This window comes from Encephalitozoon romaleae, chromosome VI, assembly GCF_000280035.1.
Source record: "Encephalitozoon romaleae SJ-2008 chromosome VI, complete sequence".
Taxonomy (NCBI): Eukaryota; Fungi; Microsporidia; family Unikaryonidae; genus Encephalitozoon; species Encephalitozoon romaleae.
This window is the reverse complement of record NC_024901.1, coordinates 80959-93899: the sequence shown is the minus strand read 5'-3', so window position 1 is coordinate 93899 and position 12941 is coordinate 80959. Positions and strand designations below refer to the sequence as shown.

General features: G+C 42.1%; 8 protein-coding genes across 8 annotated transcripts; 4 read left to right on the top strand and 4 right to left on the bottom strand.

The window, feature by feature from the left end:
- Nucleotides 1–64: 64 nt before the first annotated feature.
- On the top strand, nt 65–484 carry EROM_060720 (aspartyl-tRNA synthetase; the record flags this gene model as incomplete). Its single annotated transcript, XM_009266387.1, has 1 exon — nt 65–484. One exon carries the CDS (start codon nt 65–67, stop codon nt 482–484), a length of 420 nt encoding a protein of 139 aa, XP_009264662.1.
- A 79-nt stretch (nt 485–563) lies between these two features.
- EROM_060710 (hypothetical protein) lies at nt 564–2342 on the top strand (the record flags this gene model as incomplete). The annotated part of the gene is made up of 1 exon (XM_009266386.1): nt 564–2342. The coding sequence occupies one exon, from the start codon at nt 564–566 to the stop codon at nt 2340–2342; it is 1779 nt and encodes a 592-aa protein (XP_009264661.1).
- Nucleotides 2343–2564: 222 nt separating this feature from the next.
- Nucleotides 2565–4904, bottom strand: EROM_060700 (vesicle coat complex subunit; the record flags this gene model as incomplete). Its single annotated transcript, XM_009266385.1, has 1 exon — nt 2565–4904. The coding sequence occupies one exon, from the start codon at nt 4902–4904 to the stop codon at nt 2565–2567; it is 2340 nt and encodes a 779-aa protein (XP_009264660.1).
- Nucleotides 4905–4992: 88 nt separating this feature from the next.
- On the bottom strand, nt 4993–6315 carry EROM_060690 (hypothetical protein; the record flags this gene model as incomplete). Its single annotated transcript, XM_009266384.1, has 1 exon — nt 4993–6315. One exon carries the CDS (start codon nt 6313–6315, stop codon nt 4993–4995), a length of 1323 nt encoding a protein of 440 aa, XP_009264659.1.
- A 93-nt stretch (nt 6316–6408) lies between these two features.
- EROM_060680 (secreted/periplasmic Zn-dependent insulinase-like peptidase) lies at nt 6409–9033 on the top strand (the record flags this gene model as incomplete). The annotated part of the gene is made up of 1 exon (XM_009266383.1): nt 6409–9033. One exon carries the CDS (start codon nt 6409–6411, stop codon nt 9031–9033), a length of 2625 nt encoding a protein of 874 aa, XP_009264658.1.
- An 814-nt stretch (nt 9034–9847) lies between these two features.
- Nucleotides 9848–10828, top strand: EROM_060660 (ribonucleoside-diphosphate reductase small subunit; the record flags this gene model as incomplete). The annotated part of the gene is made up of 1 exon (XM_009266382.1): nt 9848–10828. One exon carries the CDS (start codon nt 9848–9850, stop codon nt 10826–10828), a length of 981 nt encoding a protein of 326 aa, XP_009264657.1.
- A 49-nt stretch (nt 10829–10877) lies between these two features.
- Nucleotides 10878–11603, bottom strand: EROM_060650 (phosphotyrosyl phosphatase activator; the record flags this gene model as incomplete). Its single annotated transcript, XM_009266381.1, has 1 exon — nt 10878–11603. One exon carries the CDS (start codon nt 11601–11603, stop codon nt 10878–10880), a length of 726 nt encoding a protein of 241 aa, XP_009264656.1.
- Nucleotides 11604–11634: 31 nt separating this feature from the next.
- On the bottom strand, nt 11635–12906 carry EROM_060640 (hypothetical protein; the record flags this gene model as incomplete). Its single annotated transcript, XM_009266380.1, has 1 exon — nt 11635–12906. The coding sequence occupies one exon, from the start codon at nt 12904–12906 to the stop codon at nt 11635–11637; it is 1272 nt and encodes a 423-aa protein (XP_009264655.1).
- Nucleotides 12907–12941: the final 35 nt, after the last annotated feature.

Genomic DNA, 12941 nt, shown 5'->3' with positions numbered 1-12941 from the left:
TTCTCAGCCGGTTGTTCTCACGCACAAAGAATGTGTAGATCTCCTTTTGAAAGAAGGTGTTGAGATGAAGTATGAGGATGACTTCAGCAGTGAAAATGAGAAAAAACTGGGATCCATAGTGGAGAGAATGCACGGGGTTGATATCTTTGTGATAAAGGACTATCCGATATGTACAAGGCCCTTCTATACATACAGAGATGAGGAGAAGGGAGTGACAAGGTCGTATGACTTCATTCTCAGAGGAGAAGAGATTCTGTCTGGGGCACAGCGAGTCAATGTTTACAAGGACCTGGTCAGATATGTTGAGGAGCACGGGATATCTCCATCTTCTCTTGGAGGATACTTGGAGTCATTCAGGTATGGAGCGCCTCCGCATGGGGGGTGTGGAATTGGGCTTGAAAGGCTGATGAAGGCATACTTTGGAATGGGAGACATAAGACGCTTCTCGCTGTTTCCCAGGGATCCCAATAGGCTCTATCCTTAAGTAAATACCTATGGCTATTCTTTTTAGTTTTGTTCATGGAAAAGTGCTCTTTTAAATAGGGTTCGTAAAGGCCTTGCCAATGGAAAAGATAAGATACCACCTAGTCGAGAGGTATTCTGAAGAGGGTCTAACTTTCCTTATCTTCTATCTCAAGAATATGAGTCCCATAGAGATGGTTTACTTCTTCTCCACAGCTTCAAAAATACTAGATAGAGACAGTGCTGTGATTCTTCTTGCATATCTTCGGAGTGCACAGAGCAAGGGAATGATATGCCCGAGGTATGCACAGAGGTCGGTAAACTACCATGTGCATATGCTGAACAAAAGGATAGCAAAGAGGATTCCAAGTATGCTTAATCGCTTTGCTTCTGAAATGAGGCTATTTGACTTTACGGAGGTACGTGGAAAGAAAGGCGGGGAAGGGATGAAGAAGGAGTTTGACCCTCTTAGCCTTCTCATTGACCTAGTTTTTGAGACACTTGTGAAAACCAGCAACATTGAGATTGAGAACACCATCCAGACATACTTCCACGAAAAGAGGGAGGAAGTGCTCCCGAGCCCGATTACTGAGGCCTTTAATCTCCTTGGAAGGATCAAGGATGCAAATACAATAGACATAGGTATCTCAAGGATTGTGAGGATGCTTGAAGTTAGGGATTCCTTGGAGGCATTACTGTTCATAAGCAAGAACGAAAAGTACAGCCACTCATTTTTTGTGTATGCATACCTACTGAACCGGGATGTCTACGATGCCACGGTTGAGCTAATTCTTGAGAGCAAGCAATACTTTAGGATTGACATCGTCAAGCATCTTGTTTCACTTAATGTAGAGAAGGTTGTAGAGAGGATAACAGATGAGACTGTGGAGATATTGAATCACATGATCAAGGAAAGGAGAGTATATGTTGAAAAGATTGTGAAGATGATTTCTGAGGAAAGAGTAAATATATCGAGGGAAAGCATGCTAGAAGTCTTCAAGGAGAACTACGAAGTTCTTGGAGACTATGCACCTTGCTTTAAACTGAGTGGGCAGGAACTGATTGAGGTATCTAAGTCTAATGATAGGGCCTTACCTCTTACATTGGATGCTGTTGACACACAGGAAAGCATGAACAGTTTTGTAGATCTGTTAAAAGAAAAGGAAGATTGGGCTGTGATTAATCTCATCAAGTCCATGAAGAACGACCAAAGGAAAGAGACCCTTATACGGACTATTCTCAGGAGGAGGGCTATCAAGGGCCAGCTTAGAATCTATCTACTAGATAACTATCTGAAGGACGATCGTTTTATATACGACTTGTTGCCGTATTTGGAGAAATCTGATGTGTACAAATACATTCCTGACTATGTTGTTGACACCGAGTCCTTGAATACCTTTCTGAGGGCTATAGAATGTTCTGAGCTTCTGATCTTTGCACATAGGATTCCAGACATCTCAAAGGCCATCCGGATTCTTAACCTCTGCTTCAAATCTCCAAGATTCAACGAGAGTGACTTTTTGTTCACATTGACTACTTTGGAGAAGGAGCTGCCTCTTCTGATTGTTCGGACCTTGATCCAAACTCTGTTGAAGTTTCCAAACCTGAAGAACTTTGTTGTTTCGTTTCTGTCAAGACTTGTTAGGAGGAATATATGGAAGCAAGAGGAGATGGTGGAGGGTGTTGTAAAGTGCTTTGAGATTATTGGGGCGGCTGCAGTTGATATCATTGTATATTTAGATTCGGATGCCACGGCCAAGGTTCTGGGAAAGAGTAAAGGGCTTAGAAATCTGTGCCGTGAGCATTTAAGGAAGGAGGGTTCTGGGAAACGCCACGATTCAATGCTAAGGTCTGTGATGGGTAGGTTTGGTAATAAATAGCTGTCTATATAAAGTATTTTTGCGCACCTTACCCCTGAAGAGTGATGATACTTGCCGCCCCAGGCTGAGAGCTGATGACAAAGCAATATCTGACTTCATACCTGATGTAGTTCTGCACCTCCGCGTGGTATCAGGTGGAAGGGTCTTTATGCACCACTAAGATAGAACACCCATTGGTTTAGAAATAAATCCTTTGTCTCTCCATCTGTTTATTCAATGTACTCAAAAGAGCCCTAGCAGCTTTTTCGAGCCCTTCAGAATCACTTGATTATCAAGATGCTTTCCATAAAACCTTGATCCAAGGACAGAGAATGAGAATGAATAGCTGTCTACTGGATAGGTCCTTTCCATGTCAAGCCCATCTAAGAGGATATAGTCCTTGAGTTCCTGGAATCCTTTCTCAAACTCACCTTTTGAGCACTTGTAAGGGACCATCAAACTTCTAATTCCTAGGTGAATACCATAAGTGGACTTTCCTATTGTCAAACTGAACTTCGAGTTGACTACTGAAAGGTTTATTGAGAAGAGAGGAAACACTCCTTCCGCATCAACCCTAACGTTGTTGAGTCTTCCTTTGCATTTATAATAAATAACTAATGGGCTTTCTAATATATCAACCTGAAGGATGACTTCGTCATTGGAGATGCTAAGGATCCCCTTCAGGCCATTTGTGTCTATTAGTCTCATCGACTCCTCCTCCTTTCCTCTCTTCCCGCCTATGGAGTATTGCCTCTCTGCAAACCTCAGCCAGACATTTTCCTCATCTTGCTTGCCCAGGAATAAGGTTGGATGGTGTGAATAGCTAGAGGGAAGTGCGGCGCTGTCTCCGGTCACATCAGAACGACCGTCAGCATTCCCAGAGCCTTTTTCAAGAGAGAAGCAGCTTTCAGCTAAGGATTCCTCTCCGCCAGGAAACTCCTCTGTGATCTTCTCGGAATCATCGCCAATAAGTCTATTCTCCTCAAGCCCATAGTAGGGCTTCACATCAAGTATCGAGCTGGACTTCTCCTTAGGCTTTACAGTGACAAACCTCTTGGCATCAGCACCGTCGAAGTCTCTTTTCTTGGAATCACAAAACGTTGCGAATACTCCAATCCCTCGCACCTTCAACTCATTGATCACCATCTTAACTCTGTCCTTGGAACCTTTCTGTATCAAGCGCAGATATGCAAGGGTTTCTTCCAGGCTTGCCACTCCTCTCCTATGGAGGTTGAGGTAAAACCTAATGGTTTCATTTGTAAGAGATGGAATGCCCAAGTTCTGGATATTCATGATCTCGAGGGGGACTTCATGAACATATCTCCCGCAAAGGTAGATGTACTTCTGCCTTTCTTCCACTTTTCTTGCATTCATTAGAAGCTCTCTTACCACACCTTCCCACTTTTCAGGAATCGTGTCTGCCTCATAAAGTACCCGGATCATTTCATCGGACCTATGAATGCACTTAAGTGGCTCCTCTATTAGATAGTCAGCATCAAGAGATTCCCTCAGAATCACACTAAGAAGCTCTTCATCTCTGCATTGGTTTTTTATTTCCTTTATAGAAGTGGCATCCAATCTTTTGAACAGTAGCCTGAGCTTCTTTATCTTGTTGTACTTCTTATCGCTGTGATAGATGGCAAAACAGGAGTTGTCGTAACTTACATCCTTAAGAAGAGACTCTGCATAATCAAGCACAAGATATAGCTCTTCATCGTAAGATGAAAGAAATCCTTTCAGATGGTCAAACACCATCTGCTTGTAGGAAGGATCAATCGAAATAAGTAGAGAGGATGCTAGATAGAACACACGAAGGTTGGATGTTGCCAGCAAGCCAACTAATAGAGAGGGGTCGTGAAAGTCTTCTACTCTGTTCCTCATTACCTCCAGAAGGCTTCCAAGAACTTCCTTGCTTCCAGACTCTGTGTTCCTTCTAAAAAGCTTGTAGATGTCTTCTGTAGACAGAATCTTTGTCTCCTCCTCAATCACTTGGATACTGTTTAATGCAGATGCACTCACACTAGGATCTTCATCAAACGCCAAATCTTTCAATAGGTCACAAAGTCCTGAATCGTAAAATAACTTTGAATCTTTTCGGAAATAGTTTTGTAGAGAGTCTGCTACTTTTCTCCGGGTCTCAGGCACCTGGCTCTTCCCATGCTCTTTAAGAGGATTGATGTAGTTTTTTATCACCACACCATCTCCTAGTAATCCACTGTCCTGAATTGCACAATATCTCATCTCCTTATTTCCGTCTCCGAGATCCTTCAACATTGTGTTAATACATATTAGCTGCTTTGCAGGCCATCCCTGTATGTACCTTACCAAGTACAGGTTCAGCATCCTTTTGAACTCGGCGTCTCTTGTGTCTATTGCCTTTATAACATCGTTACAGAGATCGGAAAGATCCTCCCCGCACTGCATCCTACACATCAAGCTCTTTGCGGCCTGCATTTGCTTCTTAGGACTCGGGGACGAAATGTACTTCACAATCTGTGATTTGCTCAAAGGACTTGCCACAAAGGCGTCATCTCCAAAGAGCTTTCTTATTTCACTCATCCCAAATGCATCCTTGATCCCCATTGTTTATTTACTTCCTGTCTCAGTTATTATTCTTATGAAACCTTACAGTAGTTCAAGAATACCTAAAGCTTTATTATTAGTTTCGAGGCTACTTACAGAACAAGTCCGATTCTAGACCTCTCCCAATCACCTCTTCAGTGTCAGACACCTCGTTGTGCAGGTGTTTCATTACAGACTCAAAAGCCTCTTCAAGATCTTTAACAAGAAGGTAGTCGCCTTTGTACTTCTCCAGAAACTTCATGAAACTTTTTACCAACAGGAAAGACCTCCTGGTGCTTCTATATCTATTAATTAGAATCCAGATCTTGCAGAAATACCCAATCCGAGACCCAAGAATCTCAATGAAGTTGTACGACCTTATCCTCTTTACAAACTGTATTCTCCTTTGCATCACCAATGCTTTGGGCTTATCCAGAGGCTGGCTGATCTGAGGAACAGAAAACCACATCTTGGATTCAAGTGCTTCTTTTTCTTTCCTCATCATCTCCATTACCTTTAGAATCTCACTTTCCTCTCTACGGATATACAGCCCAAGAGATGTCATACTTCTGTTCGATCTTGCAATCCTTCTAAGAACCTCGGGATATCTCATAGAAAGCTCAGAGATCTGAAAAAACCGAAGCCTGAGGGTTCTTATGTCCTCCTCCTCCTTGTACCAATAGTTCGCCAGGCTTAGATTCATCAACGACATGTTATATGCCAACAGTCTGTCCACAACACTCACCAGGAAGAGATAGGCTACAATGGACATGTTGGCAAGAAAAATGCTCTTGGATGTCTTCCATGGTGTCTCATTTAACGGCTGGAAGATGGCACCAAAACGGATCCAGGGAAATAGAGTCCTGGAAACCGTTAAGTACATTCCCAGCCCTCCTATGGCCATCCCCGTACTACTTGTGTAAAGATAAAGCATGTCTTGCATCACAACACCTATGCTTTTCCCCATGTAGTTGAAAAGTCCCCTGACTCGTGTATATCTTGGCCTCGTCCATAGAATATCTTCTCCATATGCCTGGAGAGATGACAGAGATATAGAGAGAATTGTGTTGTATATAGAGCATGCACCAGGAAGAATTGACACCATGCTGCCTCCCGTCAATCCATTTGAGGATTGAGTGGCAAAGTACCCAAGAAATAATGTTTGTGAGACGAAATAATAAAGGAAGATGGTAATCCGTGTTCTCCCTGCATCCAGGCCAATCTTCCCAATGAGATACAGGCATATCCCGATCCACAGCATCACAGTACGTACAGAGCATAGATTTCGAAAGAATCCCTGAGGTGGGTTCAGGAGAATCCCTAACGGATTCCTGACAGCCTGCCCGATTACCACAACAAGAACCATCCCTTCAATCCCTGTAAGTGCATATCCAAGCATTTTGTGCCTTCTTATTTCTTTTGTACCCTCCATCTTATTTCAGGGTCATTACAGGGGAATTACACCTATTTTGGTAATCGAATAGACAAAATTTTATCTATAATTAAAAATTTATCCAGGGTACTGATGACTAAGAATATTCGCAAAAGTCTTGCTGATACCATGGAGTATGAGCATGTTGAGATGCCCAATGGGATCCATGCATTGGTTATATCTGATCCGTCTCTTGACAAGTGCAGTTGTGCTGTCTCTGTAAAGGTTGGGGCATTTGACAACCCTGAGTCTGCACAAGGGCTTGCACACTTCCTGGAACACATGCTGTTTATGGGTACTGAGAAATACCCTGACGAAGAGGGCTTTAGCAAGTTCCTCGCCAGAAATAATGGAGGATATAATGCAACGACCTATGGAGAAGTGACCATATACTATTTTGATGTTGCGCCAAAGGCCTTTGAAGAGGGAGTCGACAGACTTGCAGACTTCTTCAAGGCACCGTTACTAAAGAAAAACTCTGTCGAAAGAGAAGTGTCTGCAGTCCACTCCGAGTTCTGCAATGGGCTTAATGTCGATGACTGGAGGATCTGGAGGATGATGGCAAGATGCTGTAAGAAGGAGCTCCCCATATCCAAGTTCAGTACCGGAAACTATGACACGCTGAGGAGAGAAGGGATATGGGAGGAGATGAAGGATTTCTGGAGGAAGAAGTATTCGTGTGACAAGATGTGTGTTGTGATTTACGGAAACAAGAGCCCTTCCGAGTTGAAGAAGCTGTTGAAGAAGTTTGAGGGAGTTCCCAAGGGATTGGAAGAAAAGGAATGCAGTGGGAAGAACATGGGATCTGAGCTTGAAGAAGGGTGGAGTGTGTTTGATACTGAATATACAAATAGATGGATAAGAGTAGAGCCGATTGCTGACACAAAGTCCATTGTAGTTACCATAACTGTTGAGTCTGGATACAAGGTTTTTAGGAACAACCCATATGAATGTATTACTGAAATGATTCTTAGGGATGACCCAAGAGGGTTTGCTTGTAAAGTGAAGGATAAGGGGCTTGCATTGGATGTTGAATGTGAAAACGCTAACTACACAGACTACTCGTTGATCATAATAACTGTGCATCTGTCTGTTGTTGGGAGCAAAAGACCAAAGGACGTGGTTTTGGAGCTTGTAAAGTATATCCAAGGGATGAATATCACTGAAAGTGAGTATGAAGAGCTTAAGAAGCGATCTAGGTATCTATTCAAGTACGAGGAGAATGATGAGCCTATGTATCAAACACAGAAAATTGCAAAGAGAATGCAGTTCTATCCCATTGAGAATGTCCTTGATAAGGATTACTGTTTTGAGAGATTTGATGAAAATGAGATGAAGAGAATAATCAAGAGAATGGGAAGCTTTTCTGAGTGGCTTGTATTCCATGTTGCAAAAGACGCGGGGGTATTTGATATGTGTGAGGAGATATATGGAGTGAGATTCGGATTGGGAGATAAAATACTTGAAGCAAAGGACATTAAGGGTGAGCCTTTGGAGAAAGTGGATAGTGTGGAATGGAAAGAAGGGGAGATGGCAAGTTCCGAGAATGGGTCTGATATTATTTCGAAAGAGTTTCCAGGTGGAAAGATCAACTACTTGTTTAACGACACCTATAAAGTTCCAAAGGTATTTATTGGATATTTGATAAGAACAGAGAACATCAGTAAGGAGAGTAGGGTTGATATGATGTTTCTTGCTGAGAATGCAAAGAGCCAGTTCTTTAAGAAACATGGTGGATATCTATATGGAACCGGGGTGGATGTTTCTGTTCGAATAGAGCACTACGGGATTGAGATCCGCATTGAATGCTTCAACCATATGAGTGTCGAAGTATCTCAGAAGTTTTTTGATATACTGTTTGGAGACCCTGATCAGTCCCGTAAGGATCTGATCAAAGAGAAGATTCGGAACGAACTGGAGATAATGAGAAACAGCAGTCCCTACAGACGGTGTGATGAAGGAATGAGATGGATGAAAGTTCCAGACCATATGATGGCTGAAGAGATGATGGAGAAGCTACATTCTGTAGATACGAGGTGCAAGATGAGCCGAAAGTTCTTCCTCGAGATGTTTGCAATTGGAAACATTGAGTACTCTGATGCAGAGAAGATATTCAACCATGTTCTGTCTAAGCAGGTAGAGGTATATAACTACAAAAGAAAGGGACTTCTTGATGGGAGGTATAAGTGTGATGTAAAGACAAGCGATAAGGTGAATAATGCATGCACTGTAAACTATTATTGCGGGAAGTATGGAAACCATGTAGATGCAGCAATGACACACCTTGTACATCAGTCGTGTATGGCCATGTTCTTTGATGATCTCCGAACCAAAGAAGAGCTTGGATATGTGGTGGCCTCCAGGGTTATGCATCTTGATGATGAGCAGTATATAGTATTTCTTGTGCAAAGTGAGAAGGATGTAGACTTCCTGGAAAAGAGAATAAGAAAGTTCGTTGAGGACCTGGATGGATACTACAAGGAGATGAGTGAAGAGCAGTTCGAAGAGTTCAAGAGTGGTGTTATTTCATTCTTCAAGGAAAAAAAGAAGAATTTCGAGATCTACAGCACCGACATGTGGGGCAAGTATCTGAGAGGAGTAGTAGACCTGAAGTATGAAGACAAAGCTGTTGATGCGGTCAGTAAGATTTCCAAGAAGGATCTGTCTATAGGCAAGGTGTTTGGGCCAGCGTATGTTTCTAGGGTATTTGCTCATTAAACTTTCTGGCTTTAAGAGTTTGTTTTTTCTTTTGTGGTAAAGTGAGATGAAAATACTAAATGAAAATGTTTGAAGGTATCTTGAGATCATGAAGCCTCAGTCCCACCCTTACCCCCAAGGTTGTTATACTTCTCGGGAATCCACGCTCCGAAAGTTCAAGGCGCGACTAAAGAGAAGATGGGTATATCCTTTACAATTTTATTTAAGCAGAATAGAAAATAGATATGGTCTAGATCTTGGATTTCGATAACAAGTATACAATATAAAGAAGTTCATATATGGTTTATAATATTTTTGAATTTCTCAATTAAACTAATGTCTTCGGCTTCGAAGTTTGGTTTTTCTAAAAACGAATATTCTTCAATAAGCCTCTTGTAGTAATATGAAGTATTTGATGATCTGAAGAGATTTGAAGCTAATATTTGGTGTTCACTTTTTAGTAGTTCTTGCTCAACATCTTCAATAGATTTAAAATGACCTATTTCCACCAAATGATTTTTCAATACTTTCTGTAACTTTTCTAGCTCAGAAATAACTGACATAAAGGGTTTTATAGATTTAAAATACTTTAAATTGGTCAGCTCATAAGTTATTTGGTTTTATGCATATTTATTTAAAGCAGAACATGGAGGCCTGGGTATCTTATTCCCAAGTCCCACCCCCACACTTTGACCCGAGGGTTGAGACTGGTCTAGTGAAATGTGGGTTATCAGGGTAAGTTAGACGATAGACATGGGTTTATAGTTTGGCGGGTGATTTTGAGGGAGATATTCCCTCCAAAAAAAAGTATATAACAAGATCCATCTTACAGCCTATGACTCAAGGAGGAGAAATTGAGCCGTTACTGAATCCAGAAGAAGAGCGATTTGTGCTGTTTCCTATAAAGTATGATGACATATGGGCCTTGTATAAGAAGGCCGAGAGTTCGTTCTGGACTGTGGAGGAGGTCTCTCTTGACAAGGATGTTGAGGATTGGGGGAGGCTGAATGCAAAGGAAAAGCATTTCATCTCGCATGTTCTTGCCTTTTTCGCAGCCTCTGATGGGATTGTCAACCTCAACCTAGTCGAAAGATTCTCCAGCGAGGTCAAGATACTTGAGGCAAGGTTCTTCTACGGGTTTCAGGTAGCAATTGAGAGCATCCATAGCGAGATGTACAGCTTGCTCATTGAGACATACATAAGAAATGCAGAAGAGAGGGACTTTCTGTTTAATGCAATCAAGAATATTCCATCTGTGAAGGATAAGGCGGACTGGGCAATAAAATGGATTGAAGACAAGGACTCGGACTTTGCAACCAGGCTTGTGGCGTTTGCCTGTGTGGAGGGAATATTCTTCTCTGGGGCGTTTGCATCCATATTCTGGCTGAAAAAGAGGGGGTTGATGCCCGGGCTGACGTTTTCGAACGAGTTGATAAGCAGGGACGAAGGGCTGCACTGTGAGTTTGCATGCCATCTCCACAGATACCATCTGAACAATAAATGCACAAGAACAAAAGAGGTTGTGATGGACGCTGTAAGAATCGAGAAGAGGTTCTTGAGTGAAAGCCTACCTGTGAATCTTATAGGGATGAATTGCGAGCTCATGTGTAGATACATAGAGTTTGTGGCCGATACGCTTCTGGAGAATCTTGGGGAGGAGAAGATATACCATGCCATCAATCCATTCGATTTCATGGAGAACATTTCGTTGGTTGGAAAGACAAACTTCTTTGACAAGAGGGAGTCTCAATATCAAAAGGCATTTGTAGGGATTGAGAACGGAAACGATTCTTTCAGGATAGACGTGGACTTCTAATGGGTTTGATTAAAGGTTACTCTATGAGTGTTTTGAGGCTCAAATGGGCCTAGCCTTTTTCTTTTCTCAGATATCTTCCATAAATGAAGTGCTGTGTCACAACGTCTTTCTTCAATACATAGTCATCATACATCCGGATCATTCCTCTGTTGATTGTTGCCCAATCTTTGTCCATGATGCTTTTGAGGATTTGAGAGGAGCCTCCCAACTTCCTCTTCACAGCAACAAAGTAGCATTTGGTGTCATCTAATTCGTCAAACCTGAGCCTTGTATTACAGAGTTCCGAAGATCCAAAAAGAAAAGGGAGGAACTGGTAATCGTCTAGTCCCCATATTCCGTGGCTCCCTGCAGGCTCCAAGTTAAACTTTGTTACAAAGAGCCTGACGACTTCGAAGTATTCTACGAGAGTAGTAAACACACAGTCAATGGTGATTGCGCCCTCACAATACTGATTATAAAGATAGCATAGAAAGTTCAGCTCATGTCCAGTACCATAATCTAGCCTTATCTTGTTTCCAAATGAGTTTCTTAGATACTCATCATCATGTTCATCGCATATTCTCTTGAATACAATCTTTGCTGCAGCATTTGCATATCTTTGTGGAGTCTGGTCCTTCTCTGTCTCTTTTATGATTTCAGCTATACTTGCGAGAAGATCTCTGTGTTGCCTGCTCTGATTCTGCTTTGAGCTCTTTATAGAGTCATCGACCATCAGGATGAAGTTATATATCCTTGCATATGCTTCTGTCTCGGTAAAGTCAATACCATCTTTCATGTGGGGTCAGCTGCTTTGATAGAGATAGACATCAGATTATAGGGGTGAGAATAAGGCTCCACAGGTCTGCCCAGATTGTTCTATGGTCCTTGAATATCTCCCGTATCTTCTCGAAATGAGTGTAGAATGTCTCTTTTGATACAGCCCAGATAAATAAGAATATGAGGTCATCACATATGTTGTTTTCGATAAGAAAATCAACTATAGAAATCCTGTGACGGTCCACATGGCATACACAAGGAACTTTGATAGAAGATCCCTTCCCTTTCATCTTTGCAACCTTCTGAAGTACATTTGTGGGAGACCAGTCTTCTCCACCATTTTTGATGAGATATGGTGCAACAAGCTCGGGATGGTTTTCTACACAGAACCTTATAAACCTTGTAGGATCATCTGTGTTCTCTATGGTTGTTAATACAGAGTCAATGACCAATGCTCGTATGTTAGATGATCCTGTGCTTTCCAGTATTTCCATGTATACCTTGGCGCTGTGCACGTTGGGGAACTCGAGAAGATCAAGAATCGAATGAGGCTCTGTGGAATCCTTTCCTCTTGCCAAAAGCAGGGGGCTTCTTATTGGATGAGGCCTTGAGCTCTTCATGCCTAAGAAGTGGCTTTTCCGGCCATCGAATGTGTCGCTAGCTGTTTTACACAGGTCTGTTTCTTTCCTTGCATAGTACGAGATGAACTGCAGGAGAGATAGGTAGAGTGGCATCTTTTTTTCTAGATCGAAGTACATTCTATTGGTCTGCCCTATGACTGTCTGGACAAACCTCATGGACTTAAGATGGTCAAGAGCTCTCTTGGAGCATATGAGATACACTATGCATGCCCTGGAATATTCTCCTGAAAGGCCTTCTTCAAAAAAGAACCTAAGGGAGTAGTCAACCAGGGCTGTTCTGATGCCACAGCCGAGGACAATGGTTCTTTCTGAGTATGCCAAGGCCAATCCCAGCTCATCAGTGTCCTTGGATTCAAATACAGAGTCGAAGAAGCCGTTGAGCCTTGAAAAGCACTTAGCAGGAAGGATAGATGTGAAGTCAACAAGAAAGTCCATTACCACCTTTTTCTCCTCAACATGCCCTAGTTTGTAGACGAAATTGACCATCTCACTATCCATAAAGTATTCGAGGCATCTGAAGCTTGTCTGTCTCGTCTGCTCGTGTCTAAGGCATTTGTATATCTGTGTAAGATTGTTTTTAATGTCCTTGCATTCTTTGAGCTCAAGACATGCACTTACGAAGGTATCGTACAGGGTATCATGCTTTTTGTAGAAGGATCCAATGAAGTCTACCAAGGGCATTCTTGTTGGTCTAGTGTTTTGGATCGGTTTTTATT